The sequence below is a fragment of the Narcine bancroftii genome, chromosome 1 (genome assembly GCF_036971445.1).
Source record: "Narcine bancroftii isolate sNarBan1 chromosome 1, sNarBan1.hap1, whole genome shotgun sequence".
NCBI lineage: Eukaryota > Metazoa > Chordata > Chondrichthyes > Torpediniformes > Narcinidae > Narcine > Narcine bancroftii.
In genome coordinates, this window is record NC_091469.1 from 366588209 (window position 1) to 366602991 (window position 14783).

Below are 14783 nucleotides of genomic sequence, written 5' to 3' on the forward strand. Positions count from 1 at the left end.
GTCAAAAATGGATCGTTGGCAGTATTGCATCGTCACTTTTTTCACTCGGATAATTGTGAATTTTTTTTGCATTTATTGATTATTTTTAATTAAATTAAATATACCGTTGCAGTTATATTTTGTTGTTTCTGTACAAGAATCTGTTCGGCTGCAGCAAGTAAGAAATTTGGTGCCTATGTATATTGTGCAATATATATGACAATAAACCTATTATCATTAATAAGATAGAAGTAGGTTGTTTCCATTGGTAGGTGTGACTAGATCTAGGGGACAGAGCCTCAACATATGGGGGAGTAGATTTAGGATGGAGATGAGAAGAGACTGTTTCTCCCAGAGAGCAGGGATTCTGTGGAATTCCCTGCCTTAGAAAGCATCAGAGGCTGCCTTGTTAAATATACTTAAGGCACATCTCGCTACAATTTTGAGTTACGTGAGAATTAAGGGTTATGGGAACAAGCCGGAAGGTGGAACCAAGTCCATAGCCAGATCAGCTGTGATCATAATGAATGATGAAGCAGGGTCAACTCCTGCTCCTGCTTCTCTTTTGTTTTGTTCTTATATTCTTATAAAACAAGCCGGATACATGGGAACCCCATTTTCATTGGCGTGTAGGAGGATGAGGGTTGGGGGAAGGGGATTTTAGAGAGGTTTATGACACCACAGAGAAGATGAATAGACAGTCTTTTTTTCTCCAGAGTAGTTGAGTCCAAAAGTAGAAGGCATTGGTTTAAGGAAAAAAGATTTAAAATGGACCTGAAGGACAACATTTTAATACTGACCGTACTGGGAATTACTCTTTCCCAACAATACACTTTCTCACTGCTTCTCTGGTGCACCATTTGTGCTGATGGCATGGTTATGAAGGTCCCTGCCATGTTGTCTGCCGTGTTGAAAGCCATAGCTCATTCAACCTTCCTTCATAAGATATGTACTCTAATCCAGGCAGCATCTTGATAAATGTCCTCTGCACCCTATCGAAAGATTCTACATCCTTCCAATAATTCCGTGAGCAGAACTGAACACAACACTCTTAGAGAGGTTTAATCAATTTTATTGATGCTGAAACATTACCTCACAGAACTGAACTCAATCTCTTGACTAATGAAGGCCAGCTCACCATTTGATCTCTTAACCACCCTATCATCTTGCTAAGCAACCTTGAGGGATCTATGGGCTTGGAGTCCAAGATCCCTCTTTTCATCCAGCTGCATTAATCACGTTCTCTGCCTTCCAGTTCAATCTTCTAAAATGTATGACTACACTCTTCTAGATTGAACTCAATCTGTCACTATTCCACACTATCTCTATCCCTTTGTAACCTACAACAACCTTCAACACCTTCCACAATACCTCCAATCTTTGTGTAATCTGCAAGAATTTTGAAGGCAGCCTTGCCAGGGAGTGATTTTGCCACATCTGCACTCAATGCCAGGCTTTCTCATCACTAAGGTGGTTATTGTTTCCCCACACCATGATTTTAACCATGGTGGGATTTGAACTCAGGGTCTTGGGACGTTACGATTCCAAATTTTTAATTTTAATATGTAACCTTGCACTGCCATTCATCAGCAGTATGGAATTGCATTTATTTCAAAGATCTGGACCTGTCTCCATTCAGAATAGGTGGAATTTTATTTTGTTTAAAGGTATGATGAAGACTTCGGGTCTGAAATGTTGGTGCAGTGAACTGAGATTCACTGGTGGTGTGTTGTACTGATGGCCGGCTCTGTCTCCTGGCTCTGCCATCTACCATATATAAACCTGGTTTCCTGCCTAAAATTATAAGCTAATAAAAAGCATTCGTTCTCCCTCCTGTTGTGAGAGCTTTTATTCGCGCTACAATTTTATTAGCTTATTCCCTAAACGATGGAAGCGTTACTCAAGCCTGGGATGCTGCTAATAGACTCTCTATCCCCCAACGTGGCTGATGAATTCACATACTGGCTAGTGGCCTTCCTGAACGTGACCAGAGACATTTTCCACACTGATGAGCTCAGGAGGTCTGCACTCGTTTTGAGGGTAGGAACGAAAGGGTGTGCAGTCATCAGAGATTGCTCTACATCTGTCGCTGCCATCGAGGTGCTGAAGGCTCAGTATCTGAAGTCGCAAAATGAGGTCCTAGCAAGGTACCGACTTGCTCTACGTCTCCAATGGCCAGGAGAGACCATCGATGATTACCTGCTGGATCTGTGGACGCTTGTCAAGCAGTGCAGGTACGAAGTGGTTAAGGGGCATGTTCGTGAGGAAGAACAGATCTGGGATACTTTAGTTGTGGGGGTCCGCTCGAGGTACATGAGGCAGTGAGTGCTTGAGTCAGGTAAGAAGGACCTGGCTGGTCATGTTTAACTGGCCAAGTTGCTGGAAAAGGCCAAGCTCGAGAACAACGGTCTCGAAGTCAGTGAGCTCGCTCACCCAGGTGACTCCTTCCAAGGTCTGGCTGCTCCCGCTACCCCAGCCTTAACGACTGCCACTTCCTATGCTAGGAAATGGTTTTTCTCCGGCAAGAGCCAGCATCCCCGATCTCGTTGCCCGGCTAAAGATGCAATTTGCTCCAGCTGTGACAAGAAAGGACATTGGACGAGGTGGACGAGGGGAAGCCTGGGGATGCCCGTGCCTGCACTGCAGCTGGTTATGATTCCACCCCCAGGCCGTCGGCCCCGATTTGCCTGAACCCACTTGCTGCGCTAAACGCTGACAGAGGGTGGCAGTGGCAGTGAGAAAATGACACACAGCGACAATCTTGCCACGACTCAAATTCAAACAGAGCCATCATCGTCAGAGGAAGAAGGAGGGTGTGCCACGAGGTCGAGACCATCTTAACCACAGGCAACTCAGAATGGTGGGGATCACTTGAGTGAGGAGTACATAGACTCCAGGGTTCTAGCCTCAATGGTTCTAGATCAGGACAAACCCCACCAGTTCAGTAACTCCATAGTGACTGTGAAGGTAAATGGACATTCCACTAAATGCCTAATCGACACAGGCTCTATTGAAAGCTTCATAGACTCTTGGACTGTAAAAGAATACAACCTAAAAATGTATCCTTCCAATTATCGTTTATTCCTTGCATCTCATTCGCACTCTACTCATTGTAGAGTGCATTTATCATTTTGGGTGAAGTTTTTTGTAAGATACACAAAATGAATTGTGTGCTCCGGTGTTGGGTCTGTGTCACCTTAAAAGCATGACCTTGTGACCTTGGAGTATTGTGGTCCCTCTCCCTGTAATAGTTCAGAATGGAGGGCCCCAAAAATCAGAACCCACATGCAGCCTCTCTTCACTGAATATCAACTTCCCCCCACCCCACCTCTCTTCCCGAATCTATCCCCAGACTGCAAACCGATTCTACTAAGAGCAGGAGGTATAGCACAGCAGATCGAGACTTCTTGAAGTCTGAGACACAACGTCTACTCAATAAAGGTATCAGCGAACCTAGCACCAGCCCGTGGAGAGCACAAAGTGGTAGTGGTAAAAGGGGAAAACATGTCCAGGCTAGTAATTGACTATAGCCATACTATTAATTGGTACACACTCCTGGACGCTTACCTCCTCCCTCAAATTGCAGACATGGTGAATGATATTGTGCAGTATCGGGTCTATTCAGCCATTGACCTGAAAGCTGCTTATCACCGCTGCCAATCTGTTCCAAGGACTGTCCATATACGTCATTTGAGGTTAACAGTCATCTCTATCAATTCTGGAAGGTCCCTTTTGGCATCACTAATGTGGTCGATGAGTATGGGTTGAAGGCTACCTCCCACTACCTCGATATCATCACCATCTGTGGACATACCTTGTAAGACCATGACGCCAACCTCCAGAATTTTCTTCACGCAGCGAAAGTCCTGAACCTCACTTATAACTTTAACAAGTGCGTGTTCAGGACTAAACATCTGGCTATCCTTGGCTACGTGGTGGAGAATTGCAGCATTGGCCCTGATCCCGATAGGATGCACCCCCTGTTAGAGCTCCCCATTCCTAGGACCACAAAGGCTTTGAGGAGGTGCCTGGGGTTTTTCTCATATTATGCCCAGTTGATCCCTCAATGTACTGATAAGGTTCAAACTCTCTTAAAAGCCACTAATTTCCCCCTCTTGGCTGAAGCCCAAATGGCTTTTAACTACCTCCGGAACCACATTCCGAAAGCCGCCATGCACACAGTGGATGAGAATGTATCTTTCCAGGTGGAAAGTGATGCTTCAGACGTAGCCCTGGCTGCTACCCTCAACCAGGTGCGCAGGTCAGTTGCATTCTTTTCTCGGACATTACAAGACCATGAGCTCCAAACCCCTCTGTGGAAAAGGAGGTTCAAGCCATTGTAGAAGTCATGAAGCTCTATGCGCCTGGTAGAAGATTTACGCTCCTCACTGACCATCGCTCAGTCGCATTCATGTTTAATAATGTCAAAAGGGGAAAAATCAAAAATGACAAGATAGCTAGGTGGAGGATTGAGCTCTCCACCTAAAATTATGATATTGCGTATCGGCCAGGAGCCTTTAATAACCCTCCAGATGCCTTGTCAGGAGGAAACTGTGTCTCTGCACACACCGGCCAACTGTGGTATCTGCATAATGAGCTCTGCCATCCAGGGGTTACCCACATGGCTCATTTTGTCAAGGCGTGCAATCTGCCCTTCTCCATGGAAGATGTCAGGGAAATGACCAGGTCTTGCGAGGTCTGTGTGGAGTACAAGCCCGCACTTCTATCACCCCGCAAAAGCGCACCTGATCAAGTCATCCAGGACTTTTGAATGGCTCAGTGTCGATTTTAAGGGACCTCTCTCCTCCACGAATGGGAACACTTTCTTCCTTTCTGTCATTGATGAGTACTCCCGCTTCCCGTTCGCCATCCCACATCCAGACACATTCACTTCGTCAGTCATAAAGGGCCTGGATTCCATTTTCGCCCTGTTCAGGTATCCCAGCTGTATTCATAGCGACCAGAACTCAGCCTTTATGAGCGAAGAGCTATATCAGTAGGGGCATCGCATCGCATCCGTGGAAGTGGACATGTTGAAAAGGCCATGACCTGGAAGGCTGTCAAACTGGCCCTCACGTCAAGAGGCCTTCCAGACTCAAGATTGCAGGAAGTTTTTCCTATGGAACTCCATTCCATCCGGTCACAACTATGTACCACGACCAACACTACTCCTCACGAGCTCCTATTCAATTTTGAGAGGAAGTTGGCATCAGGAAGTACACTCCCAACATGGCTCACCACTCTTGGTCCAGTCCTTCTCAGGAAGCATGTGAGGAGAAGCAAGACCGACCCCCTGGTGGAAAGGGTGTAACTACTCCATGCCAATCCCACATATGCCTATGTGAAGTACCTGGATGGCAGCGAGGACACCATCTCCATCAGGGACCTGGCACCTGCCAGAACAGAGTGTCCATTGCCTCAAGTCCCCTGCAAGTTGCAGAAGTCATTCTCACCACCTCCAGTCAAGGCCTTGGGGGATCAGGTTTAGGAGGAAAGTGCATCCCCCTCCACCATAGAGCCGGAGACCCAGCCCACCTATCCTCCCTCACAAGGTGACCAGGAGACCCAAGGAGACCAAGGCCCTCTTGTGCTTAGGTGCTCCAACAGGATCTCCAGGCCCACAGATCACTTAAATTTGTAAATAACCCTATATTTTCTGAATTTTTTTCAGTCCCTAAATTCTGCAGGAAGGGGTGAATGCAGTGAACTGAAATTCACTGGTGGTATGTTGTACTGATGGCTGGCTCCGCCTCCTGGGTACACCCCCATCTACCCATATATAACCCTGGTTTCCCACCTAAACCCTGAGCCCTTCTGAAGATCACTGTAAGACTCTACCCTCAGTTATAAGCTAGTCTAGTCACGAGAGCTTTAATTCACACTAGATGTTTACATGTCTCCGCCTTCTATGAACGCTGTGGGACCTGCTGAATTTCTCCCGCACTACAATCAATGTCTGCAGATCTTTTTGTTTTACTTAGTTTCTTTCTGAGACTTTTGAAATGAGCGATCGAAATGCTGAGTAGTCACCTATTATTGATAGCATTGGCTACATGATTTAGCACCAATTTTAAAAAAGTAAATAAAAATAGGAAATCTGTAATGCTGTTATGTTCTAATACATTTCAGATTCTAGATCTCAATCACATGGTATCAAGTCAAAAATAGTTCATTTGTGACTTATAACTTCACCAATCAAAAATTATATTTGTCATAATTTCAGTCTGAAGATTTTAAACTACCTCATAGAATCCTCGAACCAAGGCTTCAGTCTGTTGAACAACACCTCTTTCAACTCTCCACTTCACCATCCGTTCGATATATTCCTTTTTGTTTTTCTCTGATACTTGAATATTGGCCCCTCCGGACTTTAGTTCTCGCTCTGTGACCTATGAGTAAAACGTGAAAGTTGAGATGATGAGGGAAGTAAAGGTTTCTGAATTTATACCAAAAGAAGTAAAAATTCATCTTGCATGGTTAAAGATTTGCATGGGTCTAATAAAGGAGGGTCACATATACTGATCACTCCTCAGATAATCACTTCTTTTTTAATAATTAAAGAAATTTAGAATTTTCAGCTACGTGTCCCAGGATTTTTGGAAAGATCGTCACAAGACGTTCGAGACAATATGAAACTGTTTGCTGCACAACAAAGAAGTCGAAAGCAAATGAACAGCAGAATTAACAACATACGTTTTCCCATTACTGCAGGACTTCAACTCAGCATCGAGAAGAGACCCCAGTAGCCTGGAGGTTAGTTAAATATTAGGGTTGGTCAGCTCATAGCCAATCTCTCGAAATGGGAGTTGTGGAGATTGATATGCTGGGGTGAGAGATCTTGATCACGACCATGGAAACCGTCTCTGTGCAACCTTTGAAACAGCTTGATTTTGAAACAAATGTTCTCAGCTTGCCTTAACGTTAAAGCGGTCCATTGACCTGATTGTCAAAAAAAATTATTGATGTCTCCCTAACAACATTAGAATTCAACAGCTTGGAATTAATTCTTGGGGTGAAATCCATAAATTCGTGACAATGTACCCATTCTACATGAATCCCAGTTGTGCTCTAAATTCCTGAAAAATCTCAATAAAATACACACAAACAGAAAATGGGAAAATAAACCAGGATATCAACATTTGGTTCAACATTCAAGTGTGGTATATGTATCACACATTTCTTATTTAATAGCAATTTTTAAAAACTATTTAACCACCAATCGTGGAAAATTTCAGAGATTCTGCTGGGCCATAGGGCACAATTTGCTTGGCTTTGCAAGCAACATTAAAGATACAGAAATTTCTAAGAAATTCTAAGAGGTTCACTAAGAAATTTGTTTGAATGCATCAAATTAAGTAGAAAACTTCTAATTTTTGTGAAATTATTTTCATTTTAAAAGCGAAATATCCCGATGTTGTAGATCTGAAATGGAAATAGAAAATGTTAGAATCATTCGGAGAATATCTACTGAAAGAGAATTAGAGTTAACATTTCAGGAATTGGGAAAAGTTAGATTTGAACAGATTCTAAAATGCAGATTAAGGTGGAAATATATCTCTGCAATAGATTTGGAGGGAGGGAGATGAATGATGTTAATGTGACCTTGCTCAGTGTCGGTGAACTAGATACTCTAAAATGGTTACTTTTTACAATTAACATATTTTCAACTATATAACATAACCACATTTTTGTCATTCTTAAATACAGCAAAACCCCTGCTATCTGGAAATCAAGCAAATGGCAGCCTCAAGCAAATGGCAAAAAGATTGTGGAAAATAAATAGGTAAAAATTACGTAAGTTAAAAATTGGTGCACCTCGCGTTAGTTTGCCAATCATGCAACACGCAATTTCAAACAGCTGGAGAATTCATTTTTCCATCATCTACCAATCTCCAGAGGTGCTGGATACTAGGAGTTTTATGGTATGCCTGCCACATTGACCACCGCCAGTGGGCTGATATCGCCTCAAACCGTGCATCTTGGCACCTCACAGTTCGGCGGGCAGCAACCTCCTTTGAAGAAGATCGCAGAGCCCACTTCACTGACAAAAGACAAAGGAGGAAAAACCCAAGACCCAACCCCAACCAACCAATTTTCCCTTGCAATCGCTGCAACCGTGTCTGCCTGTCCCGCATCGGACTTGTCAGCCACAAATTAGCCTGCAGCTGACGTGGACATTACCCCTCCATTAATCTTCGTCCGCGAAGCCAAGCCAAAGAGAAGAAAGATTTAATGCATATTTTAAAATTATGCTGTTTGAATGGAAATGAGGGGGGAAAAAACTTGCCAAAATTAGGTCATTTTATGTCTAGAATGTAACTAAGCCATGACATTTGAGAAAAGTTAATCATAGAAGTTTTTCCTTTTTATAATGACTTAAACAGATGCCAGAAATGTGCATGAGAAAAAAACAGGAATTGATAGCTCAGGCTTTAATCATAAACACAATTTGTTTCAAGTTATGCCCGAAAACTGGCTCAATATCTGGAAGCAATCTCACAGTTTGAGGAATCTTGGCTCTAAGATGATATCTTAAGAATAGGATTATTAATATGAGAGGGTGTGCACCAAGATTGGGTGATCAATAAATGGTGCTCGTAGATCAAGGAAATACAGCCACCTTGTATATAACTTACTCTTGCTCAAAATATTTGATTTAATTCAGCTTGTATGTGTCTCAGAGATGAAATACTCATGACATTCTAACTTAGCTACCTGGATCTTTTAAGATCAGTAATAAAAGAACAAAAAAATTCATTCGGAGGAATTAGCAATTTTTACAGTTTCTATCATTCTACTTCACTTCTTTTCATGAAGAGAAACTCATTTAAGACCAGCAAATGGGAAATGATGGGATGTGCCAGGAAATGGGAATGTCACAGGCATCCCTGGGCTGTGCTCCATGCATCTCACTTTAACTCTGCCAAAAATTTAGCAGGAAGCAGTGAGAAAGTTTTTTCTAGAACGTCTGACTATAAAGTTGAAGAGAAAACCGCAGATGCCAAGAGTTGAAAGGCATCTGTGTGTTGAACAGTTGGTTTACAAGGGACATCGAACATTTTGTTGGATGATTTTGTTGCTGGCAAATTTACCCATTGCATAAAATTTACTTCAGCTCTTAAATATGAATCTTTATATTCAAGGTTTTGTCTTGCTATTTCTGTACGAACCTGCCCAAATACCTCCTCATTAACTGTAAAAGTGAGGTCGAGGATATCTGTGATGTCATTATCCTTCATCCATTGTAAACTCTGATGGAACTCTTCATCCAGGTATTCCAGGTCACTCAGGTCACATGGTCTGATAGAGAAGAAGAAATAATTAATGTAAATCTACAGTAGGCATCCTCAGACTAGGTTATCAAATATTCTATCAACTGTAAGTTTGTGTTTCGAGATTCTGCGGTTCATTAATCTGATCTCTGCAGCTGAGTCTTTCCAGTTGTGCACCTCTTCATTTTCCCATCCAGTCTTTCCACATCACCTCCCTTCATCCTCTCCAGCTGTGTGAAAGTTAGACATATGAACAGACTGGGTGTCTTAGTCTTCTAACCTTGAGATAGCATCACTAAACATTTATCAGGGCCCCAATTATATTTCATGAATAAACTTGCTTCCCTCTGGAAACTACATTCCACTCCACCTTATATTGACGTCACAGTTTCAGAATGGCCCTGCATCTGAGAGTCTGAGAGTAGAGCATGAACAATAGGGGGGCTACACAGTAAAGAACAAACTTCTTAATAAGGGAAGAAGTGATAGAGGCCATTGCTGTTCAGCTGGAACATACCACAATTTTCAGCAGACAATATTGTGAGGACATCTGCCCTTCAGTAAGGAATCCTTGCTGTCCACAGGACCAGCTTCTTCCACAACTGTAGCCTGGGTACAGGATGATTCCAACCAATGACAACCAAGGTGACTTGCAACTTCCATTTTACTCCATCTCCAACCTGAAAACACTATTGTCTGAATTCACCCAGGGTAGGGAGATCACATTTAAAGTGAATACATTTTAATTCTCTCTTCTCAGAGTCTGGCAGGTGGAGAATGCACAAAGTTTATGGGGGTTGTTAGCCTCTCCATGGTGCCATTGACTGTAAGCACATCTGTAGCAATGTCAACATGACTACTGTGAGAGGCACAGCGACCAATGGCATCTGTTAACCCCTTCCCCCATGGCTCTCCCTTTCCCTATCCCTGTCACCTTGCCTCCAGCTCCCCACCCTTCCCCATTCACCTTTTAGACACCTCCCCCATCATTTCTCAGCTATTTTCTCTTCTACCTTCCCACCTGTATCCATGTATTACCTTTTACCTGTTAACCTGCGCTCCTCCCTTCACCCTTCTTCAACCTTTCCCCAACTATTTTATTCAGGCATCTGCCTGTTGTTGTTTTTACATTTGACGATGGGATCAGACGCAAAATAAAGATTACCCTTTGCTTCCTATGGATGCTGCAAGACCGGCTGAGTTTCTCCAACACATTTGTGTATTGCTACTGTGACAGAGTATATAGATATGTTTTTGGGAGATAAATTGGGAAAGGTTTTCTAGAGTATGTCACATACAAACACTTTAAAACAAATCTTATTTGAAATACTGGAGCTCTGCTAATGCTAGTCACATTGGCCCCACAACTTATGCAAGAGCTTTGAAGAGTGCTCAAGAGACTTCATTCATGGACTGTTGTTTACAAAAGGCAGCAGATGAAAGATCTTGTTGGAGCCGCAGATTGTCTGTAAGAGATTTTGTTGTTCTAAAAGGGTCATGTGGTTTTGCAAGCAGAGAGAGTCAAACAGGTTTTCTCTGTGTGTGTGTGTGTGTGTGTGAGAGAGAGAGTGTGAGAGAGAGAGAGTGTGAGAGAGAGAGAGTGTGAGAGAGAGAGAGTGTGAGAGAGAGAGAGTGTGAGAGAGAGAGAGTGTGAGAGAGAGAGAGAGAGAGAGAGAGAGATCACTTCCACAGTGTTACAGCTAGCAGAAGCAGCTGGGACTGGAACAGGACAAGCTGGCAAGCTTGTGGAAAGCCCCATTTGGAAGACAGTCTGGTCAAAGCTCTTGTGGTTTATGCAAGAGGAGAGGACTTGCTGTCTAACGTTTCACTTAAAATAAGAGAAACAAAAATGAACTCTGTGGTGACCTGAAACAAAAAGGTTATCATCTGGAGAACCCTGAATGCACAAGTTGCGTCAGCAAGATACTGAAGGGCTGTTGGAAGTAAATCAGTTGTGGATGTTCTGGAACAACACATCTCTCTGAAAACCAACAAGAACCTTCATGAGAAGTAACCATTTACTTTTCAAGCACCAAAGCCTGGTGAACTTTATACATGTTAAATTCTGTGCATAGTATAAGAATTGCCTGCAACCAGTGAACTTGGAAGAATGAGAAGTGAGATTGGACTGTGAACTAAAAAAACATTTCTGAACTTACACACACATTAGAAATAGAAGGGGGTTAAGTTAGGTTAGTTAAGTTAAAGTGTGATTCTGTTTTCATGTTTAAAGATAATTAAAAACAACTTTTGTTTAAGTAACCATTTGATTTGGTGAATATTGCTGCTGGGTTTTGGGGCCCTCTGGGCTCGTAACACATTGAAAGAAGAGAGAATCATTATATTAGCTTTTTCAATTACTCTTCCTCAATACCTCTTCCTCAATTCCTCAATGGTGAATGTCCATTTGTTACGCAACCACATGCAGCAATTGAAGTCACGCTGATTATGATACTTTAATCTTTCAGGCGTCCATTGTGCCTTCGAGACATGAACTACCAGAATAACACAGAGCCAGACCAGTGATCACCAGGGACTCTATGCTGGTGACCTCACTGTTGCAAATCCACAGACACTTAAGCAACTGATAGCCAAGAAAACTATGAAATTATATAAAATAGACAGCAGGCATATTGATCTAAATACCCAAGTAGTCAGATGGCATCTCTGGAGAGAGAAACAGAATTAATATTTTAGGTCAATGATCAGTGCTGTGAAAAGTCAAGTATCAGTCAACACCTTGTTAAAAAGCAAGAAAGAAAATCAAAACTATTAAGATTGAAGAAGGTCACTCTGAAAGAAGGAAGTAAGACTGGAAAAGGGAGAGGAGGTTCTTCAAGGTGAGCATTCCTGAAAGAACAGTAACATCAGTGCTGAGCCAGAAATTCTGTATGTAGGAGTAATAATATGCATCCATCTATGCACAGAAATCATTAGGTGTCTATTCAACAATATAATGTTCCATTTCTAAAAGTGATTGTTTATGATGGCCAATTGTAAGTCAGATATCACTTACAGTAAATGCAAAAAAGGAATGGAGCTTGCACATGGAGGAAAATTTCAAAACAGATTCAGTGATTTACACCTTGTCCATTTTACAGCATTTGGTCCTTCCACAGCTTCTGCTCATGATCTTATCAGAATTACAGTGACACACAATTGCTTTCAACTCTTTGGGTTAGCCAAGAAGACGCTAACCTGCTCTTGCTCAGTATCCAGAGTCTGGTAGAAAATGCATTGGTGGAGTTTTAGATCAATGCGCTATCACGTTCAGCCTTGATTTTTCTTTATTATGAGAGTTATTGTCTGCCTGAATAAAACATTCAGAAGTAAACATAAACTGTGAAAACATGAAATAAGTACTGTGCATCATCCCTATCGCTCTCATGACAAATTACTCTGGTGTGGTGTCTAATTAAATGTTTCTAATTTGGCTGATCGGGCGATTAAAAGATATTTTGAAGATGCCATGCCTTACTGTAATGCAGGTGATTAGTAATTATATCACACTTTCACTGCTGAGGTGCTTCTGAAATCACAATAATGATAATTGTTTTTCAATAGAGGAATTGGTTCATTACACACATTTCTATAGACTGAGGCTTTTGTGTTCTTGCAAAGTACAGTTTTGCCAAAAGGGTATTAAAAATTATCACTGAGATAAAATTAAACACAGATATCTTTGCACTTTCACTTTGATCTCCATTCTCTAATTTCTATGATAATACATTCATTAACTAATGAAAAACACCATGTTTCCAATCACTTTTGAAACATTCTTGAATAGTTCGAACAACATCTAAAAGATGTTAGATTAACTACTGTTACGGAGTCCAGAGGACCTCAAAAACCAGCAGTAATAGATATGCACCACAACACAGGGTTACATAAACAAAAGTAGTTTTTAATTATATTTCAACAAGAAAACAGAATTAAACTTTAACTTATTACTTAACCTACTTACTTAACCTAACTACTTAATCCCCCCTCTCATACTAATGTAATGTATATTAAGATTTAAAAAGTTCTTTGGATCACAGTCCATTCTCACTGGTTGCAGGCAATTCTTGTACTGTGCACAGAAGTTAGCATTAACAAAGTTCACCAGTCTTTGGTGCTTAACAGGCAAATGGTTACTACTCAGGAGGGTTCTTGCTGGTTTTCAGAGAGAGATTTATTTTCCAGGACATCACCAACTGATTCCTTCTCAATCAGTCTTGCTGACGAAACTTGCCCCCTTCAGGGTTGTCCAGATGATCACCTTTCACACCGCCAGTCTTCTCCTTTGACCAGGCAGCCTTCCAATGTTTGCCATCTTGTCCTTCTTGAACTGATTTCTGTCTCCTGTCTCTCTGTTTCACACTCTCCCTCTCTGAGAGCAAAACAGTTCTCCACTACCTGAAAAGACCACATGCTCTCCCAGACAAGCTGCTGTCGATACTTTATTGCCTCTTGCAAAAAGCATTCTGCAAAAGACCTGAAAATATTCTGTGTTTTAAAATGTGGGTGTGTGCAACCTGCTCTAACAATTCCTCCCAAACCACCTCTTAATACTCTGTCACACTACCATAGACTATAATCCTGATTGCTCAAAATATGAGAATATGAACATTATGCCTAATGTGGTAAACTACTGTATATACATTTTGGCTGTGTTAGTACTTGTTATAGTTTGTCTGGACATGCCCCTTACTGACTGTGCCTGTGGGTCCTCCCACAGACCCCCGAATAAAGGTGACTGTACCACAGCTCCCTCCTCAGTCCAGGTTAGTTGAACAGCATGGATGTGCCTCCATTCTGTTGTTAATAAAAGCCTTTCAGTTTTTATACAAGTTCTAGTCTTTTGAAGTAATTGATGGTGCATCACTTATTTTGTCAATTGATTCCTTTGTGATTTTAAAATAGTCTTATATCACTGAAACATGACTGAAATGTAAGGTACAGATTTTACTGAGACACTAATTATATCATGGAAAAATCATACAAAGCTAAAACTCTATAACTTGATTCCATTAATTGATTGGAATACTTTACAATATAAAATGATACAGTCAGAAACTCACCGTGGATCTAGGGTACTCCATGAATAAATCTAAACAGCACAGATGACTGACAACTGGAGGGATTGCAATTTTAGTTTTAGACTTTACATGATGTGGGATTACAGAAATGGCTTCTTTGGTCTGGTTAACCTCAACAAAAGGAAAGTTTATGATTTAAAAGTAATAAAAACATTTATTAAAGGACTAATCTTTCCATAAAATGGTCTCAGAATCTCTTTCTAAGTTTATTACCATGACATTTCTTCTAAGGTCATATCTGAACAGTGTAATGATACATAAATCTGCCAAAATTGTACACTTACAGCCGTAGCAGTGCTTTATAGAAGGGTCGGGTGAAGAAGGCATCCAACAAGTACTGGTGAATTAGGGCAAGGCCCAGTATTCGACCACTGAATCTGAACCTGAAAATAAAAGAATAATTACAGTGAGCTTGTTAAGAAATCAATTTGAGTTACATTTGTTAATGATG

The 14783-nt window shown here is 41.5% G+C and overlaps 1 protein-coding gene across 1 annotated transcript in view; it reads right to left on the reverse strand.

Annotated features, from left to right (window-relative positions):
• Positions 1-14783, reverse strand: part of LOC138758395 (E3 ubiquitin-protein ligase HECW1-like) — a 284362-nt gene that overhangs the window by 51935 nt on the left and 217644 nt on the right. Inside the window, exons 20-22 of the mRNA XM_069927283.1 lie at positions 14617-14715; positions 9150-9279; positions 6222-6368 (exon numbers count right to left, since the gene is read on the reverse strand). Of these exons, the coding sequence (XP_069783384.1) occupies positions 6222-6368; positions 9150-9279; positions 14617-14715 (376 nt within the window). The remainder of the gene's footprint in view (positions 1-6221; positions 6369-9149; positions 9280-14616; positions 14716-14783) is intronic.